The sequence below is a fragment of the Sinocyclocheilus grahami genome, unplaced genomic scaffold, assembly GCF_001515645.1.
Source record: "Sinocyclocheilus grahami isolate Dianchi unplaced genomic scaffold, SAMN03320097.WGS_v1.1 scaffold117.1, whole genome shotgun sequence".
NCBI lineage: Eukaryota > Metazoa > Chordata > Actinopteri > Cypriniformes > Cyprinidae > Sinocyclocheilus > Sinocyclocheilus grahami.
The window spans coordinates 1765980-1787977 of NW_015505296.1; the positions used below are offsets into that span (position 1 = coordinate 1765980).

Genomic DNA, 21998 nt, shown 5'->3' on the forward strand with positions numbered 1-21998 from the left:
TGAGGGAATACATCAACTTTGCGCTGCGGATCGCTTTCACCGTGGACGAAGCGGGGTCCAGCCCGGGGTCGTCACATGTGGTTGCCGCAAGCCCACCGGCCACGCCGTTCTCAAGCCCCCCTGCCGTTCCTCACTCTAGCCCACCGTGTGTGATGCTGTGTGTTTCGTTGTGAAAGCGAAACTACTTAGTTTGGCCTTCCAAAAGAGGACACGACTAGAAATCAGTGGTTAAGTTGTATTTACAACACTGTTCCAGAACAGTTCAACCCAAATATTCAGATGTGTGCAGCACATGTTATGGAGGACTGTTTACTGATCCTGGTAGAGTAGACTACAATGCCGGCTGTTCTTACTCACAGCCTGTAAGTACGTTTTCATATTTAAAGGAATTGCCACTGATGATTCAAACGCAAGTTTTGAGCAGTGTAGAGTAGTGTTTGTTGTTTGTCGTTTCTCCGATTACAAATGCAGACATGGTTTTATGTTTATGTGGTGCGATGCAACATGTAAAAAGGCAGTATAAGTCATTATAATCCGTAATTATGTTCCCACTGGATGCAACAAATGCCTCGTTTATAATGGGTTTTATTTGTCTCGTCGCTCCGGCCGGACAGGGCATCACAGTATGGTAGGGGTGTAACATTTCCGTCACACGCTTGAGGTATTCGGCCAATCACAACACACTGGATAGCTGGCCAATCAGAGCACACCTCGCTTTTCAGACCGATGAGCTTTGTAAAAATCTACGCGTTTCAGAAAGGCGGGGCATAGAGGAGCAACAATAATGTACAGTATGTGGAAAATAATGTGTTTTTTTAATCTTAAACCACAAAAACACATTTCATTACACCAAATACACAAAATAATGTTCTTTTTAGCAATGTCATATGACCCCTCAATTTCATATGACCCCTTTAAACACTGACAAACTATAATCTGCTGTATTTAAAATTAAGTAATGTTTTTTCTGTAAACCATGGCATGAATTGTTTTTTATTCTGAACCTGGATACAGACTCTGGACTTCTCTCTGGAGGAGCGTCTGTGTCTGGCTGAACTCACTCTGGCACTGGACAATGAGTTGCTGGTCAGTGGGAATGGCATCCATCAGGCTGCTCTGGTCTCCTACAAGAATGAGATAAACTATTTACAGTGAGTGTTATTGATCTGTATTTTTTTCACAAAACGTCCTGTCACAAAATGTCCAGTAATATTGTGCTGTAATATTGGCTGGTGTTAACCATGTAAAAGACAAAATATGCATCAGGATGAATGATCTTCTCATGCTGTTGTGGATTTGTGTTCCAACTCTGTAGAGTCGTGGCAGACCAGACCTGTCAGGAGAGGGACAAAGCCAAGGCAGACCTAGAACTGGCTGATCGCCGCAACCTACAGCTGGTCAGAGAGGTGGATGATCGCCATGCAACAATGGAGTCTCTCAATGAGTCGAAAATCAAGTACGGCTGCTCTCCTCTAGTCAGTATGTAATCACATCTGATGAAGACGCATGCACGTACTCTACAGTGTCACAGTCTCTTTTTTTAGTTTTTGTTTGTTTGTTTGTTTCTTTGATGCAGGGGTTTGGAGCAAGAGTTCCGGGATAAACTTACGGTACTGAGGAGCGAATCAGAGTATGAAAGTGAGGTGCTTCTAGAACAGGTAGAGAAGGAGCGGAAGAGACTCCAGGAGGAGCTAGAACTGCTCAGGGCTCAGGACGTTAGCCTTCAGGAGGACATTTGCACTGCTGCTAAGGTAACCACTGACATTATTATTATTATTAAGTAGCAATATTCTTTTAGGTCTTGGCACTTAAAATACACTACTGTTTAACCCCTTAAGTGTCACCGTCCTGCTAGCGGGACGCTTAAGTTTACTTCAATATATTATGATTAAATCCTAATCTAATCATGGCAAACTATATATCTTTGGAAAGGTCTAAGACTCCTAAATAGGTATTTTACCACTGTTTGTTGTTAAAAAATATGTATGAACAGTAATAGATTAATCTGACAAGAGTGCACCTCAAAACATATACTTCATAACAGGAGTTCTGACCTTAATCACAATTTTTTTTATCGTTTGCTTTTTCCCTATCAATTGTTTTTGTAATAATCATAAATTATATATCATTTGAAAGCTTAAAACTTCAAAATTCATCCTCTGCAAACCATTTTGAAATTGGGCATTGCATTACCATAGAAATGGTACTTTTTATTATATTTTATTGGGCTCCTCCCCCTTAGTGCGGGGGTGTCATATTACAAAATGTCTTTTGGAATCAAAACTTTTTATAATCTTGACAAAATACATATCGTCGGAAAGGTCTGAGTCTCAAGATTTCATATTTGGTGGTTATTTTGGGATAGAAGTAATACTGAAAGAGAAATCTATACATTTGTGACAGAAAAAAAAAATCTATGGAGTTTGGATGGCACCCGGTGGCTGTTTGTGGTATAACGCCTAAACAAAATTGCATAGGAACCTCAATTTTTCTATACATTTTTATGCCTTCATTTTTTTTTTTTTTTATTAAAAATAAAACAATCACACTTCTGCAATAATCTGCTGATTGTCTTCATTAAAAAGAGATCAACCTTAGGTCTGTATTCAAAAGCGTTCATGAATTATAACAATTTAAGTTTGAATAGTGCACTTTTACGTCTGTTCAAAAGGGGGGGGGGGATTCAGAAGTTTTTGGGTCAGAAGTTTCTTTTTTTTTTTTTTACTTTCAATTCTTCAAAGAATCCTGAAAAAAAATAATAATAATAATCACAGTGTCCAAAAAATATTAAGTTGCAGCTGTTTTAAATATTGATATTAACATTGAACAGTATTAACTATTTTTTAACATTGGTGGCTGCTGAAAATTCAGCTTTGCCATCACAGGAATAAATTACATTTTCAAATGTACTAAAATAGAAAACAATTATTTAAAATTTCAGTATTATTTCACAATATCTTAAAACATCCAACAGTTGTGTAATTTGCCATTGAACATTTCAAGTTGAGAAATTATATTGAAAATTCCATAACTATATCTAAAGAATGTTTGCATTGTAGTACAATTTCCTTACCATCCCTCATTTAATTCTCTTGCAATCACACTGACTTAAATTTCATGATGATCTTGCTCTTAGCTACAGAACAGGACTTAATGAAGAGGTGATCTGTCATGGTTAGAGGTGTATGTTTCTTCGAGCATGTCAGTGCGGTGTCAGGTTAAATAGCTCTCGCTGTGTGTTACAGGAGAACAGTCGTTTGGAGGAGGAGGTCAGCGTCCTGAAGGAGAAGCTGTCTGAAGCCGAGAGCACCATCTCTAAACTACAGAAGGATCTAGATCATCTGCTGCAGGACAAGGTGAGATGTCTATATGTCGTTAAATTGCTGTAAATCATATCCTTTGAGGTTAATTCTGAGAACAATAATGATAACGGATCAATGCTTGTTTTACTGAACAGTATGGTGGCCTTGATCCAAATGGTACAGGACTGCTGAATCAAGAAGAGCACTTCTCAGAGATCTTTAAGGAGTACGAGCAGCAGTGCAGGGTATGAGCATGCCTGTGTAGGTTTGGTGGATATTTTGTCTGGAGTGAATGGTGAAGTCAGTCCAGAACCCTGTCATTGTGCATTGTATTTAAGTGTCATTGTTTGGCCATTATGCTAGCTATGTTATAATTCATGGTGCTTTAAATGACATCTTTAATTGTGCAACTTTTTGAGGTGTTGCACTATTGTGCCATTAGTTTTGCTCTTTTGACTTGAGCCCAGTAAGTAACCACCTGGGAACCATTCAAAAAAATCCCATTATTAAAAAAAACATTGTTTTTTTTTCATGCTCTGGTCAGTTTTGAGATTTTTGTGCTATTTGACATGATTTGGCTGGTGGAAAGAAAACATTCAAAATACACTTAAGTGTTTATTTTATTGCACTTTATCTATTTGTGTCTGTAGATTTCAATTACAATATGTATATTTAAAGGCAGTTTTCCCACTTCATTAGCACGTTCACCAAACTTTACAGTTTTAACGGATTTTACCGAGATGTGTATATACTCTTCTTTGATTTTATAAATTTTATTCCTAAAAACATGGTGAAAATATATATATTTTTCTGGCTGTTGACAGTATTTTTTTATTTATTGAGTGATAAAAATGGATCCAAAATCCTCTCTGTAAAAACCTTAAACTCTACTGTAAAAACTCTACTGTCAACAAAATGAAACAATAATTTTGAACCTGGCTTTATCCAGTGTTTAGATTTCTGTTTTGGAAATGTATGCAAATTAGTGAATATTTAATTATATAATGCATCATTTGCATATCGATATTTTAGAAAACTTGATATAAGAGTTTGCAAAAAATGTTTGCAATTCTAAATGTAATCAATCAACTGGGGGAAGTATGGCGATTTATCTTTTTTTTTTACCCTATTCACCTGGGGTGTCTTGGCTTTTTAAGAAAAAAAATATTTTTAATATTTATAAATGTATATAAAACTATTACACATTTTATAGCTCTTAAAACAGATGTGTTGTGTATAAATTTTTAATGTTAAAATACTTTTTTTCTTCTCAAATATTTACAGAGACAACTATAAGTAAGCCATTTGTCATTTTTGCAGTTCCATTTGGTGATGTTTGTGGCAAAGAAAGTATATGTTTCACCTCTGCATTACAAAATCTTTGTTTCAGGAAATGAAGAAAAAAATAGTTTTACTTGAGTAAATGACCCTGTGTATCCGCCCCACTAAATACAGGAGCTGCAGGACAGGAATGACGAGTTACACTCAGAGCTGGAGTTGTTGAAAACTCAGGGCTCAGGAAGGAGAGCCAGACGATCCAGGAGCAGATTGTCTGGTCATGACTGGTCAAGCCGAAGAGCATTAACCACCGAATCAGATTCTGGTGAATTTAACAAATATTTTGAATATTAGTCATCAAGTATACCTTTCTAGATCTCACGTATCTCTTTCATGCTATACCCAAGTTTATGTACTTTGACTTAGTAAACTGTTGAATGAACAACTCCTCATATCTGTTTTGTTCTGCTGCAGATGATCCAGAAATGAAGAAAGGTACATCTCCTCAGGTCAGAAAAAAGCTCCAAGTCACTGACAAGGACGGTGAGAATTAAAAAAAAAATACAAAGTTATGCTTTCCCTATGGAATATCCATACACATGGGTCATGCTAGTTTGGTGTGTCTCTTCAGTATTGGGTTCCTTGGAGAGTTTGGCTCCCCCTGTGAGCATCGAGACAGAACTGGCCATGGAGCAGATGAAAGAGAAATACGAGCGTGAGGTCCAGGACTTGAAGATCCAGCTGGAGACTAAGGTACAGGAATAGTATGGAAACATGAAATAGGTTTGCTACAAGTACCTTTGCAAATTAGTTTAGATTCAAACAGTCAGAGCTAAGGGGAACAGCTAAGATGTGCAAATGCTCCTAGACATACAATGTTACCAGGTACCAGTTAAAACCTTATAGAGTACAACAGTGATTAATGGGATTTTTACTTCCAGAACCCGACTGTTACACTATTGCAATTGGCAACACAAATTTTGTAAACAAAACCTTACTGTAGAGAGGAAGTGATTTATGGTCTTAATTTTGTTTCAACAGGTGAATTTCTATGAGCGCAGTATGGATCTGATGCGGCAGAATATGGAGGTTGAGCGGAAGGACATCTCGCAGAGCTTTAAGATCGAGATCAGTGAGTTGGAGGACCTGAAGGCTCAGGCAGAGGAGCGGGCAGAGAAAATGCGTCAGGCTGTTGAGCGGCTGGAAGCAGAGCTGAGGGGTAAGACTTCAGGAGGAGCCTGGGGTCCAGAGCTAGAGCGGAGAATTCAGCGAGAACAAGCGGAACTGGAGCAGAACTACGCTCGTGAGATCAGTAACATCGTGCTGCGCCTCACCTCAGAGAAAGATCAGCTAGAGGCAGAACTCAAGCTCAAGATGGACCAGGAAGTGCTGCTTGTTAGGTAAGTGGCGCTCAAACGATCTGGTACGGGATTATGTGCAGCTCATCCATTGTAGACATTAGTCTTACATATTAAAAAAAGAAATGAGCTACCATGTGAGAAGGTGAATGGCTTGTCAGTGCTGAGACGGTCTTTAGGACTGTTTAGTGATAGAATAAAATACAGAAACCGTATATTATTTTCTGTCACTGTAAACCTGTCAAATATGTCCGGGTGATTTCTCTTAAACAAACAAGCAAATTACAATATTTATTTTCTAATAATTCTCATTTCAGTAATACAAAAGTATTTCATTCTGTTTACTGTAATGTGGGAAAAAAATATTATTTTGATTCTAAATGTGTTCATGCATTATAGTAGGTAGTATTTGGTTGTATTGAGTTTAACTGATGACTTAACAAAAAAGTCAAACATTTTTACAGTAATGTTACAAATAATGTTTTACAGTATGATGAATTTAATGGGAATCACCATTGAATACAATAGGAATTTAAAAACCACTCATAATAAAAACATTTGAATGCATTATAGTAATGAGAATTAATGAGAAATGTGCTCAATTGTTGATTAAAAAAAAAAAGAAAGAAAATGAATGCTGCCAAAAATTGCAGTGGTCCTAAAATTATATGAAAGTTCTTTACAGGCTTGGTGAGATTCACCCTATTGCCAAAATTGCATTGCTGAGAGAAAAAAAGCCACAAATAATACATTGGTGTGTAAGTCACATTTTATTACTACATTCAGAAATAATGTAAAATACTAAAATAAAAAAAAGTTTACAAACATTATGAACACTATTTTTAGTATTTTAGTTCCACTGACTCCACAACAATTGAAGTTTGAATAGTGCACTTTCACGTCTGTTCAAAGGGGGGGTGGGGGGGCGCAGTCAGAAGTTTTTGGGTCAGAAGTTTCTTTTTTTTTTTTTTTTTTTACTTTCAGTTCTTCAAAGAATCCTGAAAAAAAAAATAATAATCACAGTGTCCAAAAAATATTAAGTTGCAGCTGTTTTAAATATTGATATTGGGGGGTGGGGGGCCGAGGGTGAAAGTTTTTGGGGCAAAAATTTTTTTTTTTTTTTTTTTTTTTACTTTCAGTTCTTCAAAGAATCCTGAAAAAAAAAATAATAATCACAGTGTCCAAAAAATATTAAGTTGCAGCTGTTTTAAATATTGATATTAACATTGAACAGTATTAACCATTTTTTAACATTGGTGGCTGCTGAAAATTCAACAACAAAATTCAACAACAACAACTGTATTCAGGGAAAAAAACAGGAATACAATTTTTTAAATATTAAACTAAATTTATAATGGCAAATAATATTGACTATAAATGGCAAGTCTAAACAAATTTAAAGCGAAACTGAAATTTAACATTTTAATTTCATTATATAAGTCGCTTTGAAATTAGTCACACAGTATATTTCAGATGATAAAAAAATGACATTCTAAAAAATATGGTACAATTTATATGCTTTTCAATGAAAAGTAATATGCATGCTTCATATAGACCTTTGTTATATCTAAGATGGTGTCCTGTGTACAAATGACATCCTGAACCCAGCTGTGTTTAACTATAAGTTCAACCTCTTAACCAACATGCTTGTAAGGAGAAAGTAGTTTTTTTTTTCCTCTTGGTATCCATGACATTGCCATGAATTTACATTTAGACATATTAGCATGTTGCTGTGTCCCAGGGAGAAGGCAGAGCAGCAGTTATTGCACATGAAGGCACAACACAGCGAGGCTCAGGGCAGCCTCCTCCACCAGCTGCACCTTGAGCGCAGCCGTCTGCAGGAGCAATCCAAGCAGCATCACAGAGAAGTTGGTGCGTGGGAGGCAAGAGTACAGGAGCTGGAACAGGAGGTGCGCCGTGAGCGTCTCCTCAGCACCGAGCGCTGGAGTGAAGGCCAAGCTCAGATCTGCAGCAGGGTGGCACAGGAAAGGAAGAAACTGGAGGAGGAACACCAGGAGGAGGTCAGGAAGCTAGAAGAACACATCCAGTTCATGGAAGCTCAAGTAGAGCTCGCATCCAGGGCTGAAGAGGAGCTGCTTGTACTACAAAGACAGCTTGAAGATAAGCTGGAAGAGATGTGTTTTCAACTGCAAGACAACACGGTTTCCATGAAAGCTCAAGATGCCCTCATCCAGAATTTGACCTCAGAACTTAATGCCAAAGAGAAGGAAATGGAAATCAGAAATGAGAAAGAGCGAAAGCTCTGCAATAAGCTCTCTCAGCTAGAGCAAAATCTTAAGGCAGAGAGAGAAAAGAAGCAAGAGCTCCTAAAGCAAAAGGAGCAACTACAGAAAGAAACAGACAGAAGTATTCAAGATCTAAAGGAGAAACTTGGAAAAGAGAAGGAACAGGAGCTTCTTAACAGAGTTTCTCAGTTGACTAAAGAGCTGGAGAACTGGAGGACCAAATCTGAGACCTGGCAGAAGGAGATTGAAATGATGCAGGGAAGCAGTAGTCATCTGTCTACTGCGTTTGGTGAGCAGCAAATGCAGCTGAGAGAACAAGAGAAAGAACTTGTGGAGCTTCAAGAAAACTTGGCCAAAACGCACGAGGCACTGAAAAGCAGAGATGACGATCTTACAAGACAGGCTTCTGAGATAAATGCTGTGGAGACAGAGCGGGATCGACTCATAGAGGAGCTCAGGGGTCAATGTGAACTTCTCAAACAGCTACAAACACAGGTCAATAGTCTCTCTGAGGAATGGGATCAAATGCATATGATGGAGCAAAAACTTCAAGTCTCTGTTTGTGTGGAACAGGGTAAGGTTGAACAGCTCCAAGCAAAACTGAACTCAGAGCAAGAAGAAACAAGACATCTTGAACAAGAGAACTCTAACTACCAGCAACTTGTAGACCAGCTTTCATCTCAGATTGTCGAAATGGAGGCAAAGTCTACCAAACTCAAAGAGAACGCCGATAAACTTGCACTGGAGCTGCAAAGCAAAGACAATCAAATGCTGGAACTCAATCGTCAGCTTGAAGCCAAACCCGAAGAGATAGATTTGCTCTGGAACGAAGATCAGCTGAAGATAAACCTGTTTAAGAACGTCACTCAACTCTCTGGTCCGGTTCAACTTTTGACCAACCAGTTGGAGGACAAAGAGCGAGTGCTGTGCTCTCTGAGGGAGGAAGCCGACAATACCGCCAACCAACTTCAGCAATCACTGATGGACTCCCAAACAGAGCTTCAACAGATGGAGGTCTTTGAAAGCGAGAAGAGCCATATGAAAGAACAGCTTCTAGAGATGGAGGGGCTTGTCATGGCTTTAGAACAAGAGATGGCCAATCTCCACAGGTTTGTGGTTCTCTAGCTGGTAGATGACCGTCGAAACAGACCAAGACTAACCATTGCTGCATTGATCCAATCGCCGTTTCTCCCGTATGGATGCCAAGAGTTGACTGTTCACTACTTCCATGTTTGTCCAAGAATGTTTGCCTGTATGTTTCACACAATGAGATTTCATTAACCGTAGACATGCGCTTTGATTTTTCAGGCCTCATGCTGCATCTCACTAACTGAATGATATTATTGTCACTGACATGCATGCAATCTCACTATTAATAACAGTTACTGTATGTATTCTGATTGAAAGTGTCCTTGCATCCTTTTAATTGTATTAATAGCATAACTTTTTTGTGTTTGCTGCCCTAAGCTTTAGCAAAAAAAATTTAAATCTAGCTACAAAACTTATTTTCATTATATTGAAAATATAACATTATATTGTTTTCTGTACTAAGCTGCCTAAAAGGGCAGAGGTGGGTAAGTTTGTTATGAAGAGCTGATCTCTATATTTTGGTTTCCAATTCTAGGGCTCAACTTGATGAGGTCACCTCCGAAAACAGTGCACTGAAAGACAGGCTTGCTGTCTTACAGCGGGATGTCAAGTCGCTGGAGGAGGAGCTCAACAAAAAGACGTAAAGAAATCATTGACTTGTCAACTATCCACATTTTATTTTGCCATTTTATTTAGCAGAATCTAATATTCTGCTTCACTATATTTAGGAGGAAACTTGAGGAGATGGAGAGAGCATATATGAAGAATCGAGAAGAAGAGGAGAGGCTACGGAAAGAGGTAAGTGATAGCATGGATCTTAAATTCAGACCCTATTCTTAATACTCATCTCTGGTCTTATTCTAAAAAAATTCAGCAGTCCACATTATTCCAAAGAAAAGTTTGTGTTCTTGGTATTTCGTCAAAATACTTCATTTGATCCACCTCTAAAATAATGATATCACCAAGCCCCCTTCTATTTCAACCACCTGTTATAAAGAGATCACTGTTTCCGTTCCAATTCATTCATTTATTTATTCTCTTGTTAAATATTCCGTTAAATGCCACATTATGAAAACGAAATGATTGCTGCTCCTAACAATTGTTTTATTTCTCCGACATAGAATACCAAATTTCGAGAGGAGGTGCTTGACTTCAGTGCGAGAAACCTGCAGCTTAGCAATGAGAACGCGGAATTAAGTTCCCGACGGTCTACTGATCAGAGAGCAGTGCAGACGCTGACTGACAGGCTAGCACAGGTGTGTCAGGAGAATGATGAGGCAGCTGCGTCCTACAGACAGCTGCAGGAAACCCTTCAACAGCAGAAGAGCGACACACTAAAGCTGCAGGAAGAGTGGCAGAAAGAGAAGGAGCTTCTAGAGAGGGAGCTTAAAACTGCCAAGGAGACGGTATGGTTTCGTTTTGTAGGAAATATGTGACCCTGGACCACAAAACCAGTCTTAAGTCGCTGGGGTATATTTGTAGCAATAGCCAAAAAAACATTGTATGGGTCAAAATTATTGATTTTTCATTTATGCCAAAAATCATTAGGATATTAAGTAAAGATCATGTTCCATTAAGATATTTTGTAAATGTCCTACTGTAAATATATTAAAACTTAATTTTTGATTAGTAATATGCATAGCTAAGAACTTCATTTGGACAACTTTAAAGTCGATTTTCTCAGTATTTAGATTTTTTTGCACCCTCAGATTCCAGATTTTCAAATAGTTGTATCTCGGCCAAATATTGTGCTATCTTAACAAACCATACATCAATGGAGAGCTTATCTATTCAGCTTTGATGATAAATCTGATGATGTATAAATCTCAATTTCGAAAAATTGACCCTTATGACTGGTTTTGTGGTCCAGGGTCACATATTAACAAATTATTTAAAAGTTGGCAGGAATCGCTGAAACGGCTGTTTTTCTGCAGCTCCAGCATTTGACGGTGGTTGAGTCTGCATTGAGTAGTCAGACTCTGAAATACCAAGCACTAGAGCAAAGCAAGGAGCGTTTGTTGAAGGAAACGGCAGACAGAGACCAGAAGGTGAAGAGTTTGTGCTCTCTTTTTCAGATGCTGCTGAACATGTTTATGCTGAAATGGGCTTTGTGTTTTTTTGCAGCTGGAAAAGCTTCAGGAATCACTTGGCAAATCAGAAAGCCAGATAGAGCAGCTCAACTCCCAGATCTTGAGTATGTGGCAAGAAAAGGATGTTCACGTCCATGAGTCGGCCACACATCAGAAGATGCTGCACCAGTCTCAGGAAAAGGTCAACCAAGATCTTTATACATCTTTAAACGCACTTGCAGTCATTCAGAAATAATAAAAAATAACTTGTAAATATTGTTATAAAACACAAGGTCCAGGAGCTTGAGGAGAGCACACGTCAGCTGCGTAAAGAGAAGGAGCAGTTACTTCAGACCCACAGGCTTCAGGAGGAGACGGCAGTCAGTGTTCTGCAAAAGGAGTGCAAGTGTTTGCGAGTACAAAACGAGGAACTTCATGATAAGGTTAGTAAGGAACAACAAATTGCTTTTGCAATAGATTTTTCTCAATATGCAATTAGAAGCTACCCATAATTGCTCCTTGTTTATTTTCTAGAGAACATTTTGGAATGCATTTACATTTATACATGAGGCTTTTATCCAAAATGAATCGATCCCATGACCTCGTGGTTGATAGCGCCATTCTTTGAGCTGCAGGAATGTTCTTCTGTATTCACTACAGGGAATTTCAATGTATTTCAAAGTCTCTTATACTCATCAAGCATGCATTTATTTGATCGATACAGTAAAAACGGTAATATTGTGAAATATTCATACAATTTAAAATTAGTAATTGAATATATTTTGAAATGTCATTTATACCTGTGATGCAAAGCTAAATTTTCAGCACTAAATTTCCAGTCTTCAGTGTCACATGACCCTTCAGAAGTCTTTCTGATGTGCTGGATTATATTTCTAGGTGGCTCAGCTGCAGACTCGGGAGCTGGAACTTCAGAGACTGACACACGAGTGCCTCACTCTGAGGAACAAACAGGCAGAGCTAGAGACCGCTAAACATGAGGCAGATGAACGGGTATGGAGATCAGTTTCAAACTTCTCACTGATTGAGTATTCCTTATGAATGTTTTTGTTCTCATTTTTGTGTTTGTTGTGGTTTAGGCATTAAGGGCAGATAGCACTCTGTCGCTGGTCCAGGCCCAGCATGCACGTGAGGTACAGGAACTAAGGGAACATATGGGTTCTGGCACCCGGGAGCACTTGGCTCATATGCAAACTCAACTAGCTGAGCAACAGCGCAGGACGCAGGATTTAGAGGATCTGCTTCGCTCTCAGGCCAAGCAGGCCAGCGTTCAGATGGGCCTTCAGCAGGTACATCAGCATCACTTTCAAAACTTTAAGACAGTCGAACAGGGAGTGAACATGCTAGTGCTTATACATTTTTGCATTGAATCTTTTTTTTTTTCACCCTTGATCTCATATTTCAAGTATATTTTTATTAACAAACTATTAAATTAAACAACAGGAGCAATATGAGAAATTGATGGCGAGTATGCAGGAGCATATGGATGAGGTTGAGGCCAAGCTGAAAAACACCCGAGTCATGCTGCAGGAGAAAGTCAACCAGCTAAAAGAACAGGTAACCAGAAACTTACAGCATTAAAACCACATTTAGAAAATATACAAATATTTTTGAAACTAACTACGAGCTTACTGAATACCTCATAATGTTTACTATTTTTTTTTTCTATAGTTTTTAGTATGTGAAACATTAGTAGTCCTTATGAAATAAAGTAAAAATTTCACATGACATAAACTCACATACTGTACTGTTTGTTTCATCATCTTCAAAATGATTATTTAAACAGTAGTTCACTCAAAAATGAAAATTTGCTGAAAATGTAATCACCCTCAGGTCATCCAAAATGTAGATTAGTTTGTTTATTCATGGGAACAGATTTGGAGAAATGTATCATTACATCACATGCTCTGCAGTGAATGGGTGCCGTCAGAATGAGTCCAAACATCTGATAAAATCATAATGATTACTCCAGTCCATCAATTCATGTCTTGTGAAGTGAAAAGCTGTTTGTAAGAAACAAATCCATCTTTAAGGCACTTAAAACTATCTATAATTTTACCTCCAGTGAAAAAGTCCATCCTCTGTTGTCCTCTCACATCAAAATCCATCGCCATATTTAAGAACTGTTTTCAACTCTTTGCTTGTAAATGGTGTTTGATCTCTGCATATTTCTTTACTGATTCAGACGAGATGACTTATTCACTGGAGAAAGCAATATTATGTATTGAGGACTTTTATTTTAGTGGAAGTTGCCTGGATTTGTTTCTTACAAACACAGCTTTTCATTTCACAATACATTCATTAATAGACTGGAGTCGTGTGAATTACTTGTGGATTATTTTGAATGTTTTTATCAGCTGTTTGGCCTCTCATTCTGACGGCACCCATTCACTACAGAGGATCTATTTTTGAGCAAGTGATGTAATGCAACATTTCTCCAAATCTGTTCCAATTAAGAAACAAACTCATCTACAGTACGTTTATTTGAACATTTAATTGAGTATAAATGTGTGAACTTTTGGTAGCTCTGTAACTAGCAAAAGTTCACACTGGAAATAGGCAGCCAAGCTCTTGACATTGTGGGATACACTGACTTGGTGCACATTTTGGCAAATGTAGGTGAACTGAGCATTTCATCCATACTGAAGCATACATACTAAGAACTTCAGAAATAGTAATTGTATTCTATCAGTATGCTGAAGTTATTTTATATAAAAAGATATTTTATAGTGACAATCATCTCTCTTCACCACATAGCTGGCCAAAAATGCCAAGTCAGATCTGCTGCTGAAAAACCTGTATGTGGAAAACTCTCAGCTCATGAAGGCTCTTCAGGTGACGGAGCAGAGGCAGAAGAGTGCAGAGAAGAAGTCCTTCCTCTTGGAGGAGAAAGTGATCGCCCTTAATAAACTGCTATGTAAAATTGCCCCAGCATCCCTCACAGCTTAGACTTGTTTTACTCCACTATGAACCTTTATCTGTTGTACTGGACTGTGAAGTCCCATCCGCTAGTACAGTGGTTCCCAACACTGCACGTTTTGCATGTCTCCTTAATCAAACACACCTGATTCAGGTCATCAGCTCATTAGTAGAGACTCAAAGACCTGAAATTGGTGTGTCAGAGAAAGGAGACATGCAAAATGTGCAGTGTTGGGGTGCCTCCAGGACCAGGGTTGGGAACCACTGCGCTAGTGCACTTTTGTCTTTTGATGCAAAACATGTTTTTTTTTTTTTTTAAAGCACTCTTAGTGTTAAAATGAAAGCACAGATAATGCAAAGTCTTACAGTTACCGTAACAGCATATTGTATTAAATCGTGCTGTTTTCAAGAGTATAAAGAGGACGAAGGGTTATGTTAATTTAATGGTCTCTTCAGAGGCAAACAAATACCAATGAACAAGACTTTTGTAGTATGAGATTTGATCATTCGTTAAGGACAGAACATTACACATTCCTTCAATTGTTCACTGTGATGTAGGGTACAAACCGCAAGCGTTCTTGTGAATTTGTTGGCTTCAATAACTGCTAGTAAAATAAGACATTCTTTTTAATGCCCCTTGAGGTGCAATAACCAAAAGCACAGTATTCACGCAATGTACAGTTTTGATACAAATACTATCTTGAAATTTCACCATTGTCAATCATGATGCACTAATGTCCACTTTGATATAAATTATTGTAAGTGTTGCGGATGTCTCTTATGATGTACATCTTGTTTAAAAGAGCTGGCTAACTGTTGGGAGATGAAACTGTTGTAAATGCATCATGTACCACTGTAAAGAATGTGACCAAGTAAAGTTGTGCTGCTTTCTGAAAAGACAAATCACTCAAATTTAAAGCTGAGTCATCTAAATGAATGTGAAGGAAATTATCCACAATACAATACTTTATTTATTTTTAGGAGATGAAGTGCTCTAATACACCCTGCTGAATAAGCTGCTCACATTTCCATCTGGGTAAAAGGTGCTGTGAAGAGAGAAAGGGTGAAATGTCTTAAGCTATATATATGCAGCAAAGTCAGATTGTGCAGAGGACTCATCTGGTTCCGTGGTCTTGTCCCGATGGCCGTCTAGGAAACAAGGTCTTCACTGGGAATCTGTCTCTGGGGCTCATCTAGTTGTCCTGGTCTCCGCTGAAATTCAGGGCTGTAGAGGTCGTCTCTAGGTGAAAAAGCTCCACTTTGTCTTGACAACACTACATAGCTTAAGACATTTCACCCTTTCTCTCTTCACAGCACTTTTTACCCAGATGGAAATGTGAAGAGAGAAAGGGTGAAATGTCTTAAGCTATATATATATATATATATATATATATATATATATATATTTAAAGCAGTCCTTGTAGTCTTAAGAATATAGTTACCTGGATATTTTTCTTCAAGAGAATGATGGTGCCATCATCTATTTCAAATTCTCCATGGTCTTTAAGACAGCGCACCTGAAAGGGAAGGAAATGATACATCAGTGCTGATAATGTTACTCCATTTAGCTTAATGGATGAATTTCACACACACACAAAAAAGGCATTATTGCCTCAAAATAACAAAAGCCTATGCTAGGACTATTAAGATTTAACATTTTAAGCTTTCAAATTACTGTAACAGTAATTTTACTGTAAGTCTTTTACAAGGCATTACAACAAATATTACTATAATGCATAAATACTTCACAACTATAACAAAAATCTCTTTACTGTAATATTTTTTTTTACACATTACAGTAAAAAGAGATGTTTTTCCCATACAATAATAAGAATTCAACAGTAGGTTGTGCTTAACTGGCATGAAGTGCATGAAAACGGACAGAGCCTACATTTCTGTGATTACGCACTCACGGTTATCATTAATAACAAAATGATTAAAAAAAAGTTACTTGAAAGAAAATAAATGTTAACTGACATAAAAATCCTATGAAACTTATTTCAGCTACGTTTCTTGATGTACTTGACTAAAACTTAACAAAATAGACATTTTTATTTTAAAAAAATCTAAAACTTAAAAATGGGGAAAAAACTCGAACCATATTAGTATCTCAGTTCTACTAAAACAAAACTGCACTCACCTCAATGTATAAACTCTTAGGAGGCTTCATATCCTGTGTTATGTCCAAACCTTCCTCTCCACCTATTGACCTCATATAGGTTGCCAAAGACTTTTTGTACTGATTGAACCACTCCATCTGATTTATAAGCATTTCAATTACAACATGTCAGTCACAGACCAAAAAGATACATGTGACATCTGTTAACATTAGACAGAAGAAAAGCAGGCCCACCTCTTCAGCACACATATGAAACCTAATGGTTGTGGGCAGCACACTGCCATACTCCCATCTGAGAGCACGGATTCGCAGGAGGCGATCATAACTGTGGAAAGAGAGAGAGATGGGTTTGACCACACCTGCCAAGAGTGCACAAGAGTGAACTTGATGATGGATAAGAGGAGAACCCAGGGAATCACACACAGGTAAGCCGCGATACAGCGCTGGTTTCTCAGCAGGCAGCTGTGGCGGAACTTGATGGTTGGTATCAGCTCACTCTTGCCCTCTGTCTTTGCCTCATTCTTACAAATAACAGTTTAATAAAGACTATATAAACTAAATCACAGCTATCTATTATAGTATTTAAAGTGACGTGACATGTGGCCAATTATGGTGACCCATACTTGGAATTAGTGCTCTGCATTTAACCAATCCAAAGTGCACACACACACACACACACCCAGAGCAGTGGGCAGCCATATTGCTGTGGCACCCAGGGAGCAGTTGGGGGTCCGGTGCCTTGCTCAAGGGCACCTCAGTCATGGTATTGAAGGTGGGAGAGAGCGCTGTACATTCACTCCCCCCCACCTACAATCCCTGCAGGTACGAGACTTGAACCCACAACGTTTGGGTTACGAGTCCGACTCTCTAACCATTAGGCCACGACTTCCCCGTTTGTTAACGTTTATTATTAAGTACATTTTTATTATTACTTTTTAAAATGCAATACAGCACAGTTTAAGGCCATTCTGATAACTGCTTGTGACCTAACCCCATTCAGCACCCTCTTATTATTTTATATTAGTAAAAATAAATATTGGTTTACGTTACATAGTTTAAGGTACTTAGTGCTGTAGCACATTGTATTTTAGATGGTTGTGGGATATTCTGTACACATTCTTGTCGTTATTTTGTAACAACTAAATGGGAGTAATCAAGTACACGCTGTCATCTAGTAGTGAAAAGTTTCACGTACAAACAAACACATTCATCCATTCACGTTCATCCATCTGAACACTTCAGCTGCGGTGGCGACAAACCTGGGCAGTACAGGGTTAATCACGCCTTGTAGGTCCCCAATATAAAATAACAAACTTAGTGAGAACCTTAATAACTTAACTTGAGTAAAAATAATTCTACAAATTCTGATTAATAAGTCAAAAGCAACTAATAATAGCTATATATCGTTTGCGTGATGCAGATGCCTGTAACTTTGCGGTCAGACCCTAGGCTATAGACCCAGAGTTGGTTAGGGTGCTTAGAGTTGCTATCAGTTGTGAGCTTCAGTTAGAGATGACATTACAGTCTCCACAATAATTCATGTCAGCTCAAAAGTCATCTCTCAAGGATGCATCTTATGTCAGGAACTTTTAAATGTAAAAACATGTATAATGAACAATCAGATAGGCCTATGTGAGAATGGTTTAGCATCACCTGCATTCAGGTAACAGTTTTAATGTTATTATTATTCTTAATAGTATTATTAAAATATGTTTGATCATAAAGTTTATTTTAACTTATGCTCTCATGTGAACAATCAGACAGTAATGATACTAACTGAAGTTCTACAACCCTTAAAGGTAAAAAGAAAAATAATAATCATAATCAAAAGTCATAATTTATTCACGATCATGTTGTTGCAAACCTGTGTGACTTTCTTTCTTCTGTCAACACAAAAGAAGATAATTTAATGACTATCCAGTTGTGAATGGCAACTTATTGTGGCTTGAAGCACCCCAAGAGTGTCCAAGTAATCATCTTCCAAGTGCTCAGATCATTTAAAATAAATGAATGAGTGAATAAAAACTCAGTATTTAAGCAATGATACTGTAATAATGGCAGTCTCCTGGCTGTGTGCCATTCAGCACTACACACTCCAGTCCACTAGGTGGCAACGTTTACGCAGCTGGATGTTCATTAAATTATCTTATTTTGTGTTCTGCAGAAGACAAGTCATAGAGGATTGAAATGACATGAGGGTGAGTAGAGGATGATTGAATATTTATTTTCAAATAAACCCGCCTCACACATAAAACACAATGAACTGTGGCTGGTCGCTTTCTGTCTAAGTTGGCAGTTATTGACCAAATAAGCCGCAAAGTGTTCCAGACCTAATGGCGCAAGTCAAACGTCTGGCTCTGGGAAACTACTTTTAGCAATGACAACAAAACCACAGACAAAGCAATGTTGGCATTTGGGGAAAGTCTTTGAATGTCACTGAATGGCCCAGACTCCATTGAAAATCTGCTTTCCAGTCAGCCTGACGGAGCCTGAATGGATCTAAATGAGTAAAATTAAAACCAATTACAAAGGGTTTTTTATTCACCCATCTTTAATATGTCTACTTTATCTCTCATGCATGAAAGCCCATTTTAGCCACATTTAAAAAAATTAAATAAAATCACGCAGTGGTAAATAATAATTATGACATAGCCTACAAAGTCAACACTGTGAGATACTAAGTAATAATAATAATGAAAACTCAATTATTATAAAAAGCTGAAATTATGATGATCAAATTATCAAATAAAATGTTTTATTATTCTGACAAAAATGACAAGTACCACTGTCATAATTATGAAGCAAAAAGTTTAAATGTTGACATAAAAATGGTATCATTATGAGATAAAAAGTCACTATTATGACAAAAAGTCAACATTATGAGATACTAAGTCATAATTGAGAGAAATGATAATTATGAGATCAAATGTAACAACTACGGAATAAAACCAGTTGTGACATAAAAGATGGAATTATGACAAAAAGTCGAAATTGCGAGATATATTATGAGATACTAAGTCATAATTGAGATTAAAAAATTTAAATTATGAAATAAAAGTCACAATTTTGACAAAGTCAGCAAACTGATACTAAGTCATAATTATGAGATAAAAAAATTCATTGACATACTAAGTCATGAGATGAAGTCGAAAGTGTGACATAAAAATAAAAAATGATTGATAAAATGTTGAAATGTGACTTTGTGTGTCATAATTATGACTTTTTATGAATTACGAAAGCATGATTTGTTTTCTTATGTGACTGCGCAATGTCTGTTCAAAGGGGAGGGTGGTCATTTACCATGCTTTACAGTGTGGGAACAGCAGAGTTTATAGGTGTGGGCTAGATAAAGCAATCACACGCAAAGGCGTTTACGAGGAGTGCAAAATGGGAGATATCATTCCCTGTGGACGTGGAGTCAATGAAGTCATGCTCTGTGTCTACTCCACAGTTTGATTGGGACGCCTCCCAAACCCGGGATAACAGTATAATTAACAGGGACAGCTGCAGATACGGTCCCTCTGTCAGCGGCCACAGCAGAAACCTCCACTGGGCCTGGGCCCAAATCAGTTTCTAAAACCATAGAAACCGTTCACAGCCATATCAGTGTCTTGTGCTACAACAGGTGGTCCCTGAAGTCCCCAATTCAACCTCCCCCCTTTGACTCAAGTTTGCTGTCTACCGCTCACATGAGACCTGCGGACACTCGTGTTTTTTATCAAAGAACTCACAAAGTTCCCCTGCTTGGTTTGTATTTTTCGGGCCAAGGTAAAATCCCACTTACCGACCCAAACTTGTCTCTGTCAGAGCAGCGGTATCACATAAACCTTTGAGGCTTTGGAAGCTGTCGCTGTAGTGCTTATGGGCTCTCAGATGGTTGTCTCGGGTACCTGGAAAAGGAGAGGAGTAAAAATAACAAGGAGAAATAGATAAACCGAATGAAGGGATGAATGGAAAAGAGGAAGAAGGATCAGAGAATGGGTCAGAGGGATTTGTCTTGTTTTCTCACACCATGAGTTAACCAGCATGCGTCTAAAGAGTTTCAGCTATGTAGCTTTGGCTCCTTCAGTCTTTCTCATCGACTGGATCAAATAGAACAGATTCAGCTGTGGCCTCCGATCCCGTCCCGCTGGAATTGCACAAATGTTGCCACTTGAGCCGCGATGTCACTCCCACCCCCATCCGCTAACCCACTCCAGCTGATTTCAAAAGAAACCTGCTGTCTGTTTGAAATGGTGCTTAATCAGTGGTTCTGCTCCACAAAACTCTCTGATGGCCTGCTAGCTTGCTAAACATGACTCCGCCAGTTGCATGCACGTATGCATGACAGTGCATGATGCTTAGTTTTTATGGCATAGTGTAATACATCATGTTAAGGTAAGTGTACTGTACAATTCATGCTATTCAATGGTCTTTAAAAGTACGGGAGAACTTTCCTGAAAAGCCGAAGCTTATGCATTTAATGCTAATATAAAATGTGCTAATATAATCACGGTGTTGTTAGGAAGATCTCTGATTGTTCTGTTTTCCATCCATGTATCATAAATGAGGCAGTAATACTGCAAAATTTCTCAGCAGTCTTCTCACTGTCAAATAATATTTCACAAATGCTTTTTGTAAAGGCCAAGTATGCGTTTCCTCAGTTAGGTTGAATTCTACTGTATAAGCCATTTCTAAAAAAAAAAAAAGAAGAACAACTTAAAATATAAATTATACGGCCCAAAACTCATTCATTTTCTATATCTTTGGCAAGCAAATTATAAAGCTTAGTTTTATAATATATTATAATATAATATTTGGACATGCTTGACTGAACATACATTAAAAGGATAGTTCACCCAAAAATGAAAATGTGATGTTTATCTGCTTACCCCCAGGGCATCCAAGATGTAGGTGACTTTGTTTCTTCAGTAGAACACATATGATGATTTTTGGTGTACACCAGATGAACTACACCAGAGCGCGTACACACCTCACGCACCGGATGCCGTGCGCACGCCCAAAGACAGTTGGACATAGTGCTGTATTAGAGGTAAAATCTGATATAAATACTGTTCGGTTTCTGGCACAAACTGATCGTTTCGTGTCTTAGGACATCAATGTGTCGTCACGAGCCGCAGGGTTTCATTTGGATTTGTCTGTGCATGTTTTTTTTACTCTCATAGTTATCAAATAAGTGCCGGCCTTTTTGAGCATAAGAGACTTCTTTTAGAAACATTAAAGAAAAACTTAATTATTCCTAACATTTGGTTGGTAGTGTATGGATGTACTGAATTGTTTTTGAGTAATACTTCCAAAATATTTATCAATGACATACACTGCTAAATAATTGTAAATACATGCATAGAAGTAGTCAGTAGTATGAAACACCTGGGTTGCAAGTTGCAACATGCTTTACTCTGGAGGAATGACAATCTCCATAAACTGAGCTTCATAAATTCTAGTTGCTGACAATTAAACTTCATTACCAATAGATGGCAGAAGAGTGCATTATGTGCATATGTTCTCTTTCTATCTCTCTGGACTTTTTATTTTTATTATTATTATTACTATTATTTTACATAACTAATTAAATAAGTAAACACAACAACAGAAATAAA

At 37.8% G+C, this 21998-nt stretch overlaps 2 protein-coding genes across 8 annotated transcripts in view; one reads left to right on the plus strand and one right to left on the minus strand.

The window, feature by feature from the left end:
• The window catches only part of ninl (ninein-like), a 29063-nt gene extending 14631 nt beyond the window's left edge, over positions 1–14432 (plus strand). For 4 of the 7 annotated variants that reach the window (XM_016278032.1, XM_016278034.1, XM_016278033.1 and 1 more), the window contains 10 exons: positions 1015–1151; positions 1316–1456; positions 1577–1751; positions 3246–3356; positions 3458–3547; positions 4758–4905; positions 5055–5123; positions 5194–5333; positions 5622–5980; positions 7680–9661. In XM_016278032.1, the coding sequence (XP_016133518.1) occupies positions 1015–1151; positions 1316–1456; positions 1577–1751; positions 3246–3356; positions 3458–3547; positions 4758–4905; positions 5055–5123; positions 5194–5333; positions 5622–5980; positions 7680–9309 (3000 nt within the window). In that variant the 3' untranslated portion in view covers positions 9310–9661. Of the gene's footprint in view, positions 1–1014; positions 1152–1315; positions 1457–1576; positions 1752–3245; positions 3357–3457; positions 3548–4757; positions 4906–5054; positions 5124–5193; positions 5334–5621; positions 5981–7679; positions 9662–9808; positions 9914–10001; positions 10072–10394; positions 10680–11207; positions 11322–11397; positions 11545–11635; positions 11786–12239; positions 12354–12439; positions 12650–12803; positions 12918–14117 lie in introns of those variants that run through there. The other 3 variants (XM_016278036.1, XM_016278037.1, XM_016278035.1) reach the window with 3 other exon arrangements.
• Positions 14433–14484: 52 nt separating this feature from the next.
• On the minus strand, positions 14485–18057 carry gins1 (GINS complex subunit 1 (Psf1 homolog)). Its single transcript, XM_016278063.1, has 6 exons — positions 18052–18057; positions 16822–16919; positions 16633–16723; positions 16420–16536; positions 15722–15796; positions 14485–15325 (listed from the first exon to the last, which is right to left on the minus strand). Exons 1-6 carry the CDS (start codon positions 18055–18057, stop codon positions 15257–15259), a joined length of 456 nt encoding a protein of 151 aa, XP_016133549.1. The 3' UTR covers positions 14485–15256.
• Between the last annotated feature and the right edge of the window lie 3941 nt (positions 18058–21998).